The 20,053-nt window shown below is 28.6% G+C and overlaps 1 protein-coding gene across 1 annotated transcript; it reads right to left on the bottom strand.

The window, feature by feature from the left end:
- Positions 1–93: 93 nt before the first annotated feature.
- Positions 94–19,203, bottom strand: LOC145752483 (protein unc-80 homolog). The gene is given in 60 exon segments (XM_082568780.1): positions 94–320; positions 652–784; positions 1,134–1,191; positions 1,402–1,576; positions 1,711–1,897; positions 2,068–2,156; positions 2,305–2,445; positions 2,635–2,763; positions 2,886–3,056; positions 3,209–3,341; positions 3,489–3,597; positions 3,730–3,899; positions 3,979–4,069; positions 4,153–4,287; positions 4,503–4,656; positions 4,753–4,877; positions 4,976–5,070; positions 5,278–5,394; positions 5,584–5,712; positions 5,797–5,981; positions 6,073–6,193; positions 6,341–6,538; positions 6,662–6,841; positions 7,026–7,103; positions 7,210–7,365; positions 7,584–7,771; positions 7,882–8,016; positions 8,351–8,508; positions 8,593–8,762; positions 8,931–9,112; positions 9,339–9,524; positions 9,595–9,637; positions 9,744–9,884; positions 10,065–10,444; positions 10,609–10,734; positions 11,003–11,146; positions 11,348–11,480; positions 11,613–11,786; positions 11,946–12,121; positions 12,361–12,496; positions 12,579–12,696; positions 12,933–13,088; positions 13,310–13,392; positions 13,528–13,656; positions 13,730–13,866; positions 14,044–14,203; positions 14,355–14,524; positions 14,647–14,884; positions 14,972–15,000; positions 15,272–15,407; positions 15,531–15,614; positions 15,820–15,954; positions 16,103–16,185; positions 16,423–16,553; positions 16,621–16,791; positions 16,959–17,081; positions 17,426–17,639; positions 18,228–18,384; positions 18,833–18,881; positions 19,109–19,203. Coding segments are annotated over 60 exon segments (8,556 nt in total).
- Between the last annotated feature and the right edge of the window lie 850 nt (positions 19,204–20,053).

The following is a 20,053-nucleotide window of genomic DNA, read 5'->3' as shown; positions in this document are numbered from 1 at the left end:
TAAATTGTTAAGTAAGACACCAAACGACGACCATGCAACATTTAATTGACGTCACTTAGTTTTGTCACCAAAACTTTAAATGACGTCACATAGTTACGATTTAACTTTCAGTTTAAGCGATCTAAACGAGCCCTTTTTTTCACGCTTTAACGATTTCGGTGACGTCATGTCGCAATGGCTATGTTTGGGTGATAACGTTTTGTTTCGTTTGATACTCATTCCTCTTTTACTTCCCATTCCTTCTCGTTTTATCTCCTCCTCCTCTTCTCCCTGAGAGAAATCGGAGAAACGAGATTTAAGGAAAGGGGCGCGTTCATCGTCTGTAAATTTGGATTGGAACATAAAAGTTATAAGTAAATAATTGTGAGTCATCTTCTTAAAACCTGGTTTGGTTTTCTTTTTTCACTTGCCCATAAAAAAATACAATTTCGTGTACGATAAACAAGTAAAAATAATGAAATGTCAAAACTACTTTTAAAGTAACAACAACTACATTTTAGGTGCTAGATTTAAACTGCTATCTTGATCTCACATCAACGCTGATTTCAATTTCTAATGCTTAAATTTTAGATTTACTTGTGATACCAAGTTAAAAATTATCTAAGGTCAATCAACCTAAATTTCAAAAATCAAAGTTTTATTTCTACTTACTTGATGTATCTTCTTCGTTTAAAATTGTCCCAGAACAATTTTTTCCGAGTTTTAACTTACAAGCAGGGGAGTCTACCGGACAGTGATCACAAACTTGTACTGTTATGCTTGGTACAATTGATGTTTTGCGTTTCTGTTAAATAAAATGCTTTCAATTACTTGTTTGTAAAAGAAAATCATTTAATAATAATATGAAAATTCACATTAAAATTTTGCATTGAAATCAATGTGCAAATAACACATGGTCATTTTATCGATGCTCAAAATAGAAAAAAATCCCTTTTTATACCCATTTGTAACCCATTAACGCAATAAAGGCATTGCTTAAAATTTTGAAATTAATTTAATATGTAAATAACAAATAATAACTTAATGCTCAGAATAGAATAATGTTTTTTGACATCTTAAAGGCATTGTTTTAGTACAGATAAGTTTGTTTCAAGCATAAATAAGTTTGTTTAATTTATGGCAGTAAAACTTACATAATTTGTAGTTGTAAGAGGTGTAGATCGAACCCTTGCTACAAGTTGCTTTGCTGTTCTATAGAGCAACAAAAAATAAAATTATAAAAACATTAGCCAACTTTTTTTCGCCATCATAATTAGGTTCTCAAATTAAAAAAATTGTTTTTCTTATACTTTCTTAATTTTCAGGTAATCTATTATTCTTATACTGTATTTTGTAAATTATTATGTTTTTACAAGCTTTCACATTATTAAGTTTTTACAAGCTTAAATTTTACTATTTTACTTTGTAAAATCTTCGTGACTTGGCGATTGTTTCATCTTGGGACTAATCTGTTCAACCAAGCCCTTGCTAGTTTGTTGTAGATTTGTTGCATGTCTAAATGATGAAGATCTTAATTTTACATCTTCCTGGACTTTGGTGAAAGATTTTGAACTTGATCTTCGACGTGAAGGAGAAACTAAAAAAATGAAAATAGAAATAGAGCACATTCATTTTATGAACACAATCTATAGCTGGAATAGATACAAAATTGATATGTAAAAAAACCCAATTTTTAAAAAGCACTTTCAAAAGTAAATATATAATTAATACCTCCAGAATCAGTTGTTCCATTTTCACTCTTTAATTTAAATTGAGATTTTAATGCAAGGGCTTCATTGATGAAACCCTCAACCATTAAAGAGAAATTAACTCTCTCATATTTCGATGTATTCAGCAAGTCCTCCAGAACCTTTTTCTTTTCCATCTCTTCCACTGTCTCAACATTTCGTTCCAACACCTAGAAGAAGCAACATGTTTAACTAAATTAACAGATGACAATTTATAATACTTAGTAACAAATATATATTTAGCGGGGGATATTGTGATACAATATTGTACTATTTATTTCAAGTTTAACTGTTACTTAGAATCCAAGTTTATATAAATATATAACGAATTTATTTTTACCTTTCTTCTGGTAAAGCCTTTAAGATGCATAATTAGCGGAGATTGAAATTTCATTACAAATATCATAAAATTCCAAAAGGGCAAGCCACCTAAAAATAATAAAATAAACAAAAAATGATAAACAAATTGTAGCTTAAAGATAAGTTTTCTAAGTGTAAGCATTTAATTTGATCATTTATTAAGAAAACAGAAACCATATGCATTATACTACATATAAAGAAAAAAATATATATTTACCTAGATTTCTTAAAGCAATTTCTTTAATCTTTTGAGCAAGTGAATACCATTGTCCATGTAATTGCGTTCTGAAGCAAGTTATCACAACTTTTAATGCCAACAACAACACTTTTTGTTGGATGTTATTCTTTCGGTAAGAAACTAAATTCAAAACAATTTTAAATATTTTCAAATTAATAAACTAATTTTTTATTCATAAGAACGAACATAGCTCTGAAGATAACAAATATTATAAAACAAAAAAAAAGTTGTGCAATATTAGAATAACTCTAAATGTTTTAACAGACACTAAAACAGCTGATTCTTTATTTTTACAAAGTTTTAACTAACCCGGTGAGGATGCTCTAAACAGCTGGGAAAGACTTTCAGTAACATTTTTAGACTTTCCAAGCAGCTCATTTGTGCAAAGATTTAATAGAAATACTGCATCTCTATCAGCCACTGTTAATTTCCACTTTACTGAAAGATTAATTTTTTATTTGTCAAGTTAAAGAATAGTTAGATTATAAAAAATTTCTTAAAATTTCTTTACATCAAATTAAAAATGAAAACCAATTGTAATAAAAATTAAAGTCATTTACCTTTACCATCTCTTTCCTTGGCGTTTGGCAAAATCGGTGTTTCAGATACGACACAGAAGCAAAGAGGAATAATAAGATTCAGAAACAAACTTCCACTTCTGTCGTCCGCTAATGATGGTTTAAGAATATCTTCCAAACTACAACCATCCCTTAGTGACTTGGTTAGCAAAACTACATAAAATATTTTTTTTACTTAGTAGATGTTAAAGTTCATGCTTTTAAGAACGATAAATAATAAAAAAAGAAAGATAAATAAAAAAAAATATTTTCCAGCTTATAATACCTTGCACATCAAAACTAAATAACAGATATATTTCTCTTACCAATTAATTTAATAATTTTGGGAGTCAAAATAGGAGACACGTTGAGCAATTCGTTTGATTGACATCGACAATTTGCTTCATCAAAATTACTATTAGGTGAAGCACTTGCGTTTATTTGCATGGAGATGCTTAACTGTAAATTAAAGCACAAGTTGTAAGTAATATAAATTCTATCTTGTAAAGGTTTGTACCTCATAAAATAATAAAAAAAAACTGTATAAAAAAATTAACCACATTTAAAATGTTAATAATAGATTTCAACTTTAAAGAAATGCTTTACCGTGACACAAGTTTTTAAATAAGGCACATGCGAAAGGGCTGGTTGCCTTGATAATAAATCACACAAACCATCCACGATCATTGCCATCATTCGCCAATCCAAGTTTAATCTAAAGTAATAAGAATAACTTTCAAATTTCAATAGAAAAAAATTTAAAACTGTAAATTTATGTCAAATTAAGTTATTTTATAAATTAGTTTAAAATATATGTCAATATACAAACAGATATTCGTTTATTTACCTGTACAGATACACTTTGTTTGCCTTAGCGAAGAATTTATCCAACCTTTTTAGAACAAGAAACAAAGCTGTTCGGTTATTCTCAACAGCCCAATCAACTACTGGTAGCATGTGTTTAATGTAACAAACCATTCCGATGCTTACCACTGGGAGTGTATCATCAGTGAGAAGCTAAAAAACAATGATAGCAAATGTTGTAAAAGCAATGTTACAAATGTTACGTTTTAGCATCAAAAGTATTATAAATTACCTTTAGCAAAGACTGTGCAATTTCGGCTATTCGTATGTGAGATTTAGTGTTAAAGCAATCTTCATTATCAATACCTTTAATAGCTTTTATTCTGAATATAAAGTTATTAACTGAATTATTTTTTTTATTTACAGGTGGTAACATTTGTTGGCTTCTGCTAAACTGCTAAGTTACCTTGCTTTAAATCTGGTGTAAAACTTTGTGCAAATTTGAAGGACTTGATCTCTTGGAGCAACAAATTCTTCAGTTGTTTGTTGTTTCTTTTCCTCGATTTCTCCACAGGCTCTAATCCCTCCCTCCTCCATTGCACTAATAAAATTGTTAATTAGTTTTTGCAGTTTAATTATTTATGTTTAGAGATTGTTGATCTACCTGAGATAAGATAAGTAAATGCTAAAATAGTTAAATAGCTCAAAACATATAAAAAAATGGTTTTAGTTTTAACATTTACTAGTCTCTGACCGCACTAAATAAACTTAATTTTATATAACTTAGGATTGTTTTAATAATATATTACAACTTACCTTTCAGGATTAGTTTTAGCAGCTGATGTTCTTGTTGAAGTTTGTAGCTGTTGTTGTTGCTGAGAGGTAGAACTTTGGACAACTCTTGTTAAAACTTCAACACTTGCAAGTAAGGATCTCATACACACCGACATCTCATTTAACTTTGATAGTTCTGCAACACAATAGAGAATGTATAAGTGAAAAAATATAAATTTAGATTCAAGGTAGCCTATTTTACATGTTTAAAAACAACAAGCAATAAATTTACCTTCGCCAGGGGTGCATTCAAGTTCGATATAAGACAAAAAACAAGGTAGCATACTGTTCATTACAATAAGTAATTCTAGTGTGCGATGGTTTTCAGGCTGATAGGCTATCACTGTTATGCACAATCTAAAATGTCAAAATGATTTGTAAATTTTAATAATTAAAAGTATTAACACATTTTATTCGGGTAAATTTCTAAACAATACAACTATTTTATTTTTAACCTAAAATTGTTGCCAAAAGATTTTACGAAGTCTTCTCCTTCTGCACAAACATCAGCGATTTGAAAAGGCTTTTCAGCAGCAATTAAACTCATTACCTAAACAGTAATAAATATTATTATTTAAGTAAGCTAGGGCAAAAAAGTTATTTTAAATAGTTATAAAACCGATTAAAAATTTATTTTATTATCAATGGATAACAAAAATAAATGTGATTATTCATTTTACTGGGTTTATTTTTAATTTTACAAGCAAACTTTGTTAATAATGTTACATTAATAAGTGAACAAGACCATATTACTTACATCAATGACATCCAATTCCTCGTTGCTTTGAAGTGATAACAAAAGTTTAAAGAAATGTTGGTGAGAAAGTTGATCTTCGTCAATATGATCTGTATCTTCTTGTTGGTATTTATAAGCCTTAGACAATAAGTTTAATCATATGTTAGAATAAACAGTGTTAAAATGTGTTTTAAAGATTATAGATTTGACACATAACTAAATAGTTGTACTTTACTATAACTCATATTTATAAAAATCCTTATAAAAATGAATCAAATTTATAAGTTTAAGCAAAGAAAAGTAAAGAAAGAGTAAAAAACAACTTACAGACAATAGAGGGGCAGCAGAAGCAAACAAAAGTAAAAGAAATGGTTGTCTGTGAACATTCTGCATTTGCTTAAATACAAACTCTAAACTTTTCCTCACCAAAGTATTTTCATAATGTTTGCTGTATACCTAAATAAAAAAATTATAGATTTAAAAATTGACCAACATTAACGTTAAACATTTTTTTAACTCAACATCATCTTAAAAACTTACCCGTAGCATTGGAGGCAAAATAAACTTATAGCCATGCATAGTAAACGTATGACTAAAATAAACCATGATATCAATAATAGATGCTGAAAACTTGCGAAGAATTGTGACATTTTCACAATGTATAATTAAACTTGCACTTAAAACGTGGAGAAAAAACTTAAGGTCATTTGCCCATGGAAACTCCTCTAAAATTATTAATATAAAGGTAAGTACAAAATCCATTAAAAGAAATACAAATGTTTATCCAAGATGATACTAAATATTAGAATATCTTACTTGAGAGTGACAGGAGAGTAGTGACAATAAGATCAATCCAATAATACTTTAACATTGCATCAATGCTTTTTATTTCTTCCCCATGTTCTGTGTTGAAAAGGAAAAACTCGGCATCCATAGCCTAAATGAAAATCACAGTAAAAATGTTTTGTTTTTTTATAGCATAAATAGTTTTAATTTTTAAAAAAATGATCAAATGGTCTTTGTTTTTATTGTTATTGAAAAAATTATACCCAATTTTTTTATTGCATAAATAATATTAATTCACCTTTTTAGGAAAGCACCACAGTTTTTTGAGTTCATCTTGTACAAAGGTTGCATTTAATTCCTTTTCAACAGCACTAGTTTGGTTCTTCAAGGCGTTTATTAAAAGCTTAATTTTATGAATCTCAGCTAGTTTAAGTTCAATAACTCGAACAGTCATGAGTTTACAACTTTCTTTTGGCTCCATCTTTACCAACGTTAACTAAAAAAAAATATTTTAAATTTACAATATCTAAGCAGCGATTTTATAAAAGTTCTACCAAAAGAGTTTTAATTATTTAAAGCAAAAAAATACACACATAAAGTTAAATTTAGTTTAATTTACCTCTGGATAAACAGCTTTTTTGAACTGATAAAAGTCTCTAACGTAACAATGTCTACACAGAATTTGATTAGTTTTAAGGTCAATCAGTTGATATGATTCTTGGTTGTTTTCTGTTACATCAAGTGAGGTGATTGCTTCATGCAATACCAAGTCAAAGTTGCTATCATCTGTCACATCAACCTTTAAAGCAAATTAAAAAACAAGTTGAAAAAATTATAAGATTTTTTTTACAAAAAAATTAAAAACTTAGATTATATACAATCTAACCGCTAAAACAAAACGACATTTTTTTGAACGAAATTTTGTATTTTTACCAACATTACTACATTAAATGTTTACGTAAATTTAAGCTTATAATAAATACCTGTGTAGGCATATAGTAATCCCCCTGATTCCAAACTGTAAGTTTCTTAGTGCCAGGCATACCCGATGAAGCTAAAATCTATAAAAATGTAATGAGAAAATAAAAATTTGAGCTAATTATAAAATACATAAAAATAAAAAAGTCATACTAACCCCATCTAGAAGAAATGTTGTTAATTACTTACTTGAGTTTCAATTTGTTCCTTCCTTAAAGCTTGTTTTAATGTTTTAAGATCAACAGCCTGAGTGTAAGGTAGTAAAGAATTTATTGAAGCAACACATGGTGAAATGAAAGCTTCGTTTGTATCTTGTCCTCGGTTGTAATGTAACACTGCTTCCATCTAATTTTAGATTATTGTTCAAAGATAACTTAAAAAGTCATAAACTTACATTTCAATATAATTTTGTTTAACATTGTGCAATATAAAAAACAATTTAATATATTTCGATTTACCTTTATGTTTTTTTTTAATAAACCTCTACAAATGAATTTTTATCTTGTTTAAAAACATAAAGTAACTATTTATCTTATTTTACCTATAGTATAAAATGGTATTACCAAGTGATTAATTAAGCTATGTGCCACAGCCGGTGAGATTTGTCTCATAAGACTTGGAAGCATTCTAATAAGCCTGGTAGAATATTCTTGGTCTTGTTTGTTTGTTAGTTGTTCTGTTAAACTTCGCAGGAATAGGTTGTGATCTTCGTTTAAACATTCTGTTACAACCGATCTTGTCGTTTCACTAACTGTAACAGAAACAAATAGTAAATGCTTTTTGGGTTTGAATAGAAAAATCCTTCGAGTTAAACATATACTTAGATTTTAAATTTAACAATGTTAAGACAAATAACCTTACCAGATATGTTGTCAGATACAGCATCATCGGAAAGTAAGTTAATAACAGAAGAAATACAAACTAAAATACAAGACGGAAACACTGGAAAATTTGGGAATGAAAGCTCAGAATATTTAAAGACATTATCTGGGCTCACTAAAAACAGAAATTATATATTTAAGTCCGTGGTAAAACTGTGTTGTATTAAAACAATTATATATTAAACATTTTTAAAGAATAAATAAAAACATACTTATTTCAGTGCTGTAATTTCTGGAATAACTTTTGTTGTGTAAATAATTTGAAGAACTAACTGAGGTAAACCTTGATAACCTGCCTATAGATTCACCGCTGTCTAAAATTTTAGTTTTTTTTACATATGTATTCATGAGCTGTTATTTATTGTGATACAGTTTTTAAGTGGGTATTCAGTTTGTTACACATGTTAATTACTTGTTATTTTTTAAATAATATAAACAGTTACTCTTACCATCCTCAATATCGTCTATGGCAACTTTCTTTTTAACTTCATTAGTGATGATTTGAACCAAAGGAACATTAGTTACATAAAATTTATTCCTAGCTATGGCGCGTTGTTCCTGGTCGAGTGCTAGCAATCTTTTTAACCTGTTCTCCTTGTAGTGAGATCTAATATATTTATTTTTTGGTTATAAAAATCAGTTTTAAAATAAAGATATTTGAAACATAAAATTTAACACAATCTATACTTACAGTGTATCTGTAGCAAGAAAAGCAGCGTTTTGGGCATTGGAAAAACTGTTCTGAGCCAAAATATCGTCGATATTCACTATATTTGGCATCCATGGTGGATCTGGAAAGTTGGGAGTTGACAATCCAAGTGTAGATTGTGAAAATGTTAATGTTAGAGTGGGTGCTTGAACCTACATTGTTTACAAATATTTATTTATATATGAATTTTCAACATTTTCTAACCACAAAGTTACTTAATCAGATCTTTTTATCAACACAATTTTTAAACTTGTTTATTAAAATTAAAAAATAAATTTAACACACATTGTTTTATGTTAGAATAATTTAAACATATTTACCTTAAAAGCCCTTCTTGCTCGATTCTCAGCTAACTTCCACACAGAGTTTCTACATTCCCACAGCACCCTAATCTTTTTTATTGCACTTATTCTCTGTGAAGGATTTATGTGAGAAATTTCAGTCAATATTATTGAGTGAACTTCTTTTGGAATCTTAACAGCACAGAGTAGAAATAATGCCCCTGTTTGGTAAAGTTATTTTTTAGTAAGCAACGTATAGTACGTATAAACATTAACATTTTTTAAAGTTATGAAACACTTTTATTAAAAAGCAAATGGCATATATATCGAAAGAGTCTACATGCAAGGTTATAAAATTCCAAAATTGAAAATTAAATTTATTTTAAATAGTAAAAACATTTAAGGTGAAATAAAAAAACAACTTTAAATAATAAACATATAAGTAACCAGCACTCTCAGAAGTTGACTTGTTACCATCCAACAAAATCTCCCAACACAAAGCTTGTATGTCCATAATCATGTTCTCATCAATGATTGTGATTGATTTTAACAAACATGAAAGTGGAAATTTGGTAAGACATGTTCTCTTGTATTTTAAATATCTGCTCAAACATTGGTAAAAGTTATAATAAACTTATATAACAAGTAGTTTAAAATTAGAAAAATAATAATTTTAACAAAGTATTTTACCTTAAAAAAGAGCCAGTTTTATTTTTATCTTGATCGTTATCTTTGTCTTGTGAACTCTAAAATTCAAAAACTATGTTATTAATATCATGAAAAAGTTGCTTTAAATATTTTCAAACATACATAAAACAAAATATTAAAAATCAAACAGAAATATTAACGTACCTGTTGGTTTATAACTATACAAAAATGAATTGTGGATATCAGTCTTGAACATGATCTATCCATTCTCTTATGGCAATACGGATGACAAAACACTGAATGATCGCATAAGAAATTTTGCTGGTTTGCCAAGGCTAGCATATGCTTAAATAAAAAAAATGGAGAAGTAAGGAAAGGTTTATAAAGACATTATATTATTGCTAAATAAAATATAATCTAAACAAGTCATTTTTGGATAGTTTATTATTTAACGGATACATAGTTAACTACCCTATAAATTTTGATTATTTAACCAGACCCTGCAACTAATAAAAACTTTTTTACCTTCAGCCATGGCAAGTTATCAGACAAAGCATTTACACCAGTTCTCAGCTGCGGTGAAAAATAAACCGCCGATGACGTTCCCATTGCACTCAACGGTGATACAGGAACTTCTCTTTGTGTTGCAGAGTCAGAAAACAAACTACCAATCGACAAAGAACTTCCAAATGAAAATGCACTGCATGAACTAAAGGGTGAAAAACTGCTCGTACCACTTGGGTTAGAGTTAGGGACGCATAACATATTGCCACTGGAAGCTGAGCTACTTGTGTACCCAAAATTTGTTTTTGAGCCTGGGACTTGGGTGTTTGAGATAATTGAACTGCAACGACGTGTGCGCAAGTAATTTTCTGGAACCTCGATGTCCTCTTTAATCTGCAAATCTAAAAATTGAATTTCAAAAACCAACAAAAATAATAATGAGGTCATTTTAAATTTTAATTGCAAATACTTTATTTCTGTTAAGGAATTTGTTTAAACTTGCTTACACAATTCAGATATAAAATCCAGAAAGAATATGGCAAATATCAAATTACGTTATATTTACCTGGTAGCTTTATTTGTGGAGTGACATTAATTTCTACACTTGGAGGTGTTTTAAGAGCTTCAAGTTTGTTTGGAGAATCAACTCTTGGACTCGGAGTTGTTGAAGGTAAAACGTGAATCTCTGGAACTAAAAATACGAGAACTAAAATTTTTTTAAATCCATACATTATGTTCATATGTTACTTACTGCAAAAATTATAAACACGTTGTAATTAACATAAAAGGAATAAAAACTATTTTTAAGATAAATTTTATTAGAAATCAAATAACAAAGGTAAAACGTAATGCATGATTATTTGGATATTGATGCATTGAAAGACTAAATTTAACAAATTAACAATCCTTAAATTAAAACCCGAATAAAAATAAAAATATTAGAAGTAGTTTCTTTATACCTGACTCCTTGTCCACCCTAGAACTGTCATGTTGAGGTAACCTTGGGTAAATATCTCGCAAGAAAGTTGTGATTTGGTAAAGAAGGTTGCTTGCACACATTTTAATACAACTTGGACAATCCTTTCCACCCGGATTTACTCGCACTAAAATAAATCACCATTACCATTTAGATAATTTAATACATAGAGAAAGTGTTTGCTATGACTTGTAGGCTGATAAAAGAAAGTACAAATTACTCAATAGCAACAAAAAAGTCAGTATTCAAAACTTATGTTTAATTAGTTGAGTATTTCACACTTGTTTTTAGATATTTAGTAAATTAATTTATCCTTGAACTATCTTACTGTCTTTTATGAAATTCTCCAAGATATCATCTTTTCTATTTTTCAATTTATCTTCAACTTTTCTTACATCACCCAACACTTTGGAAGGGTCGTTATCCAAAGAAATAATCTTCTCTAAATAACTTGAAACTTCCTGCAACAAATATCGCATAATAAAAGCTCAGAAACAAAGTCGTAAAAAAATATGAGTTCAAAACACCATTTAATTATAATTTATGTGATTTGTTGAAATCTAAGAACATATTTTGTATATCAGTTTTCTTACTATTCCCCAGCGGTAAAAGAGAGTCGCAGCATTCGAATAAATTGCAGCATTCTTGTTTGATCTTTTGTTACCAGCCCTGTTCTGCATCCACTGTGGCCACGCACCTGAGGCACAACTATCAACAAAAGAGGCACAATACAACAAAACTGCTGCCCGCGACAATACCGGAGACTCCTAAAAATCAAGATATAAGTTAAACATTATCGGTTTAAAACAACACAGATTAGGTTTACAAACTTTGTAACTTATATATCTTAACTGATCAACATTTAACTTATAAACAATTCAACAAAGCCCAAACCTATTTAAACAGATTATCTATTTTAAACTTACAAGTCCCATAATAGACCCCATAATGGTTGGTTCAGGACAGGTCCCAGGTGGACAAAAATCCATCAAAATTTCCAATATTTCGAGTCCATCGCTGATATCTTTGGTGTTAATTTCAAACTCGGTGTTATCTTGGTCATTGTTGTCACTGTTACCTATCTTATTTAGCATTGATAACTCTGTAGAAAAATTAAAAAATAACTGTAAATGAAAATAGTTTTAATAATCTTTTGTAAGTGTCATAGCAAGTTCCATTCTAGCAGGATTATTTTAGTATTTCAAAAAGGTATATGTCGACTTTATAAATCACTAAAAAATGTATGAACATAGATTATTATAACCTCAATAACCTCACTTTAAATAAGTGTTAATTTAAAGTTTACTTTAATCTTAAATAACACTTTGTTGTTTAACTTACTTGAAGCAATAAACCCCTTGGCAGTGTCCTTATTTTGTTTCTTTCCACTTGTTTTCTTTCTCATCCTTGTCAAAAAACTTTCGCTATCTGCTGGGCTCCCTTCATCAAACTCAGTGCCAGTAGAGTAAGCTTTGCTCTATGTACAAAACAATATTAGTACATGTTTTTTTATTATGTCTAGTTACGTCAAAAAATATTTAGAATTTATAAAAACATACCACACTTTTCTTAAATAGTCCTCCTATGTTGATCTTTCCAAACAAAGACAAACTTCGTTGCACCTCCATTTCGCTTGACATTGACGAATTGTCAAAAGGAGAACAACATTCATTTTGACTAAATATAAATGCAAATTTAGAAATCATTCAGTAATTTAAAAAATTAAAAAACGGCAGTGTGGTGAAGTAGTTGACTTTACTACATAAGTTCCAGATTTTAATTCCCACTTCTCCTATATTGTAGTGCCCTTAAGTAAGGCGCTAAAAACTGTATTTCCTTCTGTTTGCCAACACTAAATCAGTAGCTTCTTTATCAACCACTTATAAACAATAATATATTATTTTAAAACTCACGTTGTGGATGGTTGCCCGGCGTTCCACGCGGCTTCACTTTCTACAGGACTCGAGTCCAAAAACTCGATACTTTTCCGCAGAAATTTACCCTGCTTCCACAATGGGTTACTATATCGCGTCATAAGTGGGCTTGATTCTAAGTTAACTGCACCACGTCTTTAATATGTAAATACAAATATTTAACTTTTTTGGAAAAAAACTAAACGAGATAATTTTATAAGTGTTAAAATTTTGGAATGGTATTAAAGTCTTTGTACTTTTTTAACATATTTACTTAATTAGAATGTATACATACAAAGCCTAATATCTGTATTTGTTAAATATAGTTTGTACAGAAACATTACAAAGAGTTATTTTATTTTGGATTCAATAATTACCTAACAGTTCGAAAACTTTTTGGAAAAATTGTGTCAGAAATTTTTCTTTGCGTTTCTTCTACTTTTTCAAATTTTTTCTTCGCCTAAAATTAAAAAAATTGCAATACCTTAAATAATTTCACATTTTAAACTAGATTAAACATGGTACAAAAAAACAAAAATGTATTTAACTTAGTATGAAATATATTTTAGTAAACTTTGGATAATTTAAAACCTACTTGAGCTTTAATCCACTGATGTCTTTTTCTCATTGGTGTTTTCATAATTAAGAGTAAAACTTTATTGAATGTAGAAGGATGTTTAATACGAACAAATTGAACAAAGTTTCGCACTTCTTCATATAAGATCTATAAAAAATAAATACCTTTGTAAAAGATCTATAAATAAAGAAAGTAGCTAAATTAATCAAGTTGTTAATACCTTATTTTTCTTGTTGTATAAATCTTTTTTAAACTCCAGACATTTTTTAATAACTTGTTGGAAAATAAGTTTTACAACCACATCACCAATGAACGTTGTTGCTTTTGCATCAGCACACAATATCTCATCTGTTACATCTAAGCAAAGTTTTCTTATTTAAACTTTCATTGTAAATACATATTTGTTTCATACTAATAAATTAAACGACAAATCTGTTAAACCTGCCGACCAAGCCTTCATTAAACCATTAAGGAATGATATAGTATTACTGTACAAACTTTAAGAAAAAATATTAATAGAAACAAGTTATTTACTTTTTACATCGCATATGTTGATGTCCACTGAGCAGTAACTTAACAACGGGTGTACAAACTCCATAACTTTATCGAGTGAGTGTTTGGTCACAAATTCACTTATAAAGCTTTTAAACTGGGTGATATAAGAAGAGAACACACTTGTCAACATTAACCTGGTCTGTAAAATGTAATGAAAGATTCAATATTAAAAAAATAAACATCAACAACCAATACAGTTCTTTTTTTACAAGTTAAATTATCTTTAACTTTTCAAAACACCATCTAAACCTTCAAATTTTTTTCTGAAACCTTTGATGCTAACTACTTACCAAGGACCTCATTCTGTCGCTGGTTGAACTGATTTGACCAGCCTTGGAGCAATTTCCTGAACAACCCAGTAGAGTTGTCAGTCTTTGTAAGATTCGTATATAAACTTCTACTGTGTTGGTCTGTATTTTAAAATATTATTTGGTCAATAACATAGTTTTTTTAACATTGCCTTAGTTAAAAAAAACATTAAAAATATGATATAAATGAAAATGTTTTACAAAATACATGAGATAGGTATAAATAAAGTCAACAAATGTTCCAAAATGCCTATTATTAATACCTAAATCTAACTTACATTGTCTCTGTCAGTAATAAGTTTCAAATGATGCAAACAATCAATAATTTGAACACAAACATCTGTAACTTTCAACCCAGGGTTTTTAGCTACAATGACATCAATCACATTTAATACAACTTCAACTTTTAAAAATCCTTTCTCGTCCAAGTATTGCTGGTGTGCTTTTAGTTCAGATTTGTAAATACTTTTATCAAGACAAGTATCTGAAGTCCATTTTCGATTTTCTTTCATCTTAATTTTTACAAGACATTTAAAAAAAATTTATAAGATACTTTAAAACAAGTTTTATACTTAATAGCATGTTAAACAAATATTAACCTCAATTGTTATTGTATTTTCCGATTCTTCTTTAAATTGATTAGGTTTAGTATTTTTTTTCAAAATATCGCCTAGTAAAATCAAAAAAAAAATTAAACAATTCTTGATATAAATCAAAAAATTTAAAATAATACCTATAACCAAAATAAAAAACATAAGAAAGCGGATTAATATATTTAAAACAACATTTTAGCCTTTAAACCTCTTTTTAGCCTTTGAAGGTTTTCTTTTAAAAAACCCGATAGTGAATATTAAGGCACCAATAGAAGTTAAATATATCAATCAGTTCCAATTACTCACTTGACATTGAACAAGAAGCAATACAAGATTCACTTGTTTTCCTAACAGCGTTGTAAGAAGGCGGAAGCAATATGCTATCGTCGTTTGTTGAATGAATACGATTTGATAACTTAAACGTTACAGTAAGGTCTTCAGACTAAAAGAAAAATATAAATTAAACCTCTACAAAGCCATTTATATGTGAAATTATTTTAATAAATGCAAAAAAATACCAAATAGTTAAATGCCATTAAGTGTGCTTGTTATTCTTTAAACTTACTACTTTCCTTGGGCCTCCTTTTTTTACAGATTCAGAATTTCTTTTAAGTGGGTAAACTTCGTCATAGGAAGGTGGTGGTTGTGCCTTAAAATATAAAGCTAAAAATGTAAGTCGAAAGCCTAAGTTTTTTCAAAAATTAAAATCGAACCAAATGTGCTTTAAAGAACCTTACAATATATTTTTGTTTTAGTAAATTAACAAGGTAGCAGAAGTAAAATTATAACCTACAATATATTTAAAATTTTGTTTTTCAGTTTGAGGTTTATATAAATAAATTTGCTTAACTAACCAAATATTTTTCTTTAAGCGCCATCCTGTAAAACAATGTCGAATGCCTTCTTTCTTTTACTGAGCAATGTTTTCTTCTGGTTATTGGAGAACTTTGCGATAATCTTAAACTTGCTGTCTTATTTTCCCTGTTACTCTAGTAATCAAAATTTGATAAAAATTTGAAAATAAATTTTAATTTTGCAAAATTTAAAGTAAAAAGATCTTAAACCCCAAAAAATATTTACTTTTACATTTTACTTTCAAAATTTTACAACAATCAATTTGTTAAACTATTCTCTTACCCTGAACCTTGATAAAAACTTGCTTGTTGTTTTAATTGGATCTTCATTAACTTGAGCAACAGTCGAAGTACTTGGTGTTTGTTCTATCACAAAATATAATTGGCGTTATATCATGAATAAATTTTAAACTCTCATTCGAAACTTCAATACTTTAATTTTTGTGTATTAGTGAAAAAATTATTTTTAAATAATGAACTTTATCAATAATTTTTAAATTATAAATTTTGTGATTTCCAAAAAATAAACTTCGCGATTTTCAAATATTAAACGTTATTATTATGTTATTAAAATGCAATGTGAATAAATAAAACAAAGCAAACCTTCGTTAGATAAATCACTGTTCTCTTCCTTGATAATATCTTTCTGGGGAACGATCAACTCAAAAGTTTTCCTTTTTCTTCTTGATCTCGGCCTTCTGTCAATCATAGATTGCCATTTGCGTGGTTGAGATCTAAAAAAGAGAAGATTTTGGCGTTTAGTAATTTATTACGTAAGAATTGCCTTGTGTTACTCACAACCTTGTGCTTGTGACGTCAGAATCGCGTTTAAACGATTTTTGTATCTTCCGCAAGATGTAAATAGTTCCCCACAGTACTCCCTCTTCCGACCAACTTTGATGAAGCAGACAACTTATTACAGCTACGTCACAAATGGTGACGTAACCCATCGATTGTGTGGTATAAGAAGTGCTACCAAAATATTTTTATTTTAAATAACTTAATTAGTCCAAAACTTAAATAAAATGTGTTATAAATTTAGTCATTTTATTTAAGTTTTTTTAAATTTACTTTGCGAAGCATAAAAGATTGTTGGGTTACACAAAATTAAATAATTACAACAGTTTAACATTACTTACCCTTTTTTATCGCCTTCTGATTGGTTGTTGCTGGTTAATAATTCTGAATCGTTTACTCTGGTGGAAAATGCTGGGATTGAAGGTTGTTCGTGATTCCATATTGACCTCCATATTTGTTGACCACTTTGAAATTAAATATAAATTACAGTGCTAATTTTTTACATATATGGGTTGATTTTTTTTTGTAGAGTAACAGCAGATACTCCGACCCTGTCTCGAATTGCCTTTGGAAGTTTGGGATATTAAAATATATTTAAGCAAATGATTAATTGATGGCCAAACAAAAGTTTATACCGTTTATAGCGTTTTACTCAAGGATGCCACATTATAAAAACAGTGTGGATCGAACCCACAACCTTGTGTGGTTAAACCAAGTGTTCTGACGACAACACCATGCTGCCGGTATTAAAATATATAAATTTAAAAAAACTGATATTTTTAGAGATTTGCAAGTTAAGTTTGTTTACCTTGTCAACCTAAAAGTCAAATCAGTTTCCTTTATCTCGCTGCAAATCGGTGCCAAAAGATAAATAAACAACCTAACATTTTCAAGCGACATCGACGGAGTTGCTCTTCCGTTAAGTGATGATTCGTTTTTACAAACTTCTGCAGCATCAACGAAGATCCAATGAAGAGTATGTAGCAGTTTAGTAGCTGGTACACCAAGTTTGTCAGCTTGGCCTAGTGGACAAATAAAATTTTTTTTTTGAATTTAAAGTTATGCAAAACATCAAAATTGTTGGGCAGCACGAAGTTATTGAAAATACATAACAGTCATTAAAAAACAAGACTACAAAATTGGCTTTAATTATCAAAACGTCACAAGGCATTAAAATATAACGTTATCAATAATTTAAACAAGTCTTCAAACGTCATTCAATTTACTGCGCAATAAAAGGTTTAAAAAAATTGATTACTAGCTGAATAATTAATGTTTGGACAGGTGAGTTAATCTCAATTTTGATTGATTTTTATTTAAATCGTAGATTAGAGAATATTAATCCAAAAACAAACACATTATTATTTTTGAACGAATATGATAAACTACATGCTGTAATGAATTTTCTAAATAAATTAAATTTTCTTATTTCGTTTTATTTGAAAGGTATTTTAAACCATCGGTATTATTAAACAACGATATATTCTATTAACGGTTTGGCTTACTTTAGCGCAATTTAAAAGAAAGATACCGCGATAATATCATAGTAGTAATTACCAATATATTAAAATTAAACTAATTACAAAATCTCCAAATCAAATTTTACACACCTAATTTGTTTCTGTTTGTAAGAAATAGCGCCGCGCAGTGGAGAATGTGTGGTATGCAAGCCTCGATAAGTTGCCATCGAGATATGGCCTCAATAGCGCCACTTAGGGACGGTGGTAATCCGAGAAGTTTGTTTTCCACCAAAACGTGCTCAAAAGACTAAAAATGAATTTTACATTTTTTAAATAAAATTAAAAAAATAATTTGTTTTAAAAATAAAAAAGTTTAAATTGCTATAATATAATTACAAAAAGTTAATTAAAATTTGTTGTAAAATTAAATTTAAAATTTTTAAGTCATTAAAAAAAGGAACAAATGCAGCTATCCTAAAGCCTTGTCGTTCAATGCGAATACAATTAGCAATAGTGACGTCACGAATTCGATTTGCAGTGCGATAAAAAATTTCGATCGATGCAAAATTTATTTAAAATAAATCTTGGCGTAAACAACGGATCGATAAGTCAATTAGTCTGCATCAACCTTTATATAGCAGAACAATAAACACAATTTCTTAACAGTATTTTCATCGCGTTTTTAGCTACTAATATTGCATAAAATACCAGCGCACCTTAATTACGTTTTACCCCAATTTGAAGAACTATCTTACCACACATGAAGCTTCGTATAAACGACCTATTTTCTTTCGCAAAAATGGCCTGTAATAAAACACAAAATACTTACGTTAATGTCAACACAAAAATGGATTTTAAATATTTAATTAAATTACATTTTTAAGAATTTACACAACTCTAAATTATTTTCAAATTTCGGTTTTTAATTTATCAGAATCTTGACACAGTATCGACTTTTAAAAATCCAATAAACTACAAACGAAATTCCTAATCCACAATTTAATTTAGTTAAGTGTGTAACAAATTCTTACTCTGTCTGTCGCCATAGGAAAGACTGGATCGGCAACGGAATTTTAAATTGACGACTTGGTTGACAAGTTGTTGAACTTTCGCTAAATTTTTCCATTTTAACCCCAAATTTTTTATCTAAATCCTGTATTTGAAAAACAGTAAACTGTAAATATTAATAAACATGAAATTACAAATTGTTTCTTTGTTTGAAAATAAATTCCTACTAAAAACAAATAATAAAAAAAACAAAACAAATTTGAATAATCAAAATTTATTGTACTACACTATGAATTACAAAAAACAGTTAGTTTTATAAATATATACTTTACCTTTTTAAGCTAACATTATTTGATTACATACTACACAGACATGAAATAAATCACATATTATTATTTATTAACGCGCCGTAACTCATTATTTATTAATTAGGTAACATAATTTTTATTGTCTTGGAATATCACGCTTAATTATTATTATCTTAGAACAACTAATAAAAAACTGCAAGATTTTTTAATAAATATTTCTACTTTAAGATCGTTTCTGTGTTTTAAACTCTATGCTCATTATCTATAAAATTAAATTACCTAAAAAAGTATTTAATTTTAAAATCATGTTTACAAAAAAATATTGAACTCAGAGGTCTGAATAAATTTAATATCATAAATAAAACTAAAAAAATTGTTTATTTGAAAATTTAAAACCTTATTCTAAAAATTTTGATTAATCAAAAACAATAAAACTTTCGCCGTAAATTGTAACGCATTTTTTTATTTTTCTGCCCTTAAAAGTGCGTCTTGAGCTCAATGTTATTGTAGACCTGAATGCCATGCTGTTAAAACCTGACTACCTGTGAAAAATCAATACTTAAATTAGAGACGCTTGCGTAGTAATTGAATTTTTAAAATCAAAATTATTCAAATCCCAAGAGACGTAAAATCGAATCCAAGTTGACTGAAAGATTTGGG

Source organism: Corella eumyota, chromosome 5 (assembly GCF_963082875.1).
Source record: "Corella eumyota chromosome 5, kaCorEumy4.1, whole genome shotgun sequence".
Lineage (NCBI taxonomy): Eukaryota > Metazoa > Chordata > Ascidiacea > Phlebobranchia > Corellidae > Corella > Corella eumyota.
Note: the sequence above shows the minus strand (reverse complement) of the source record. Positions and strands in the feature narration are given on the sequence as shown.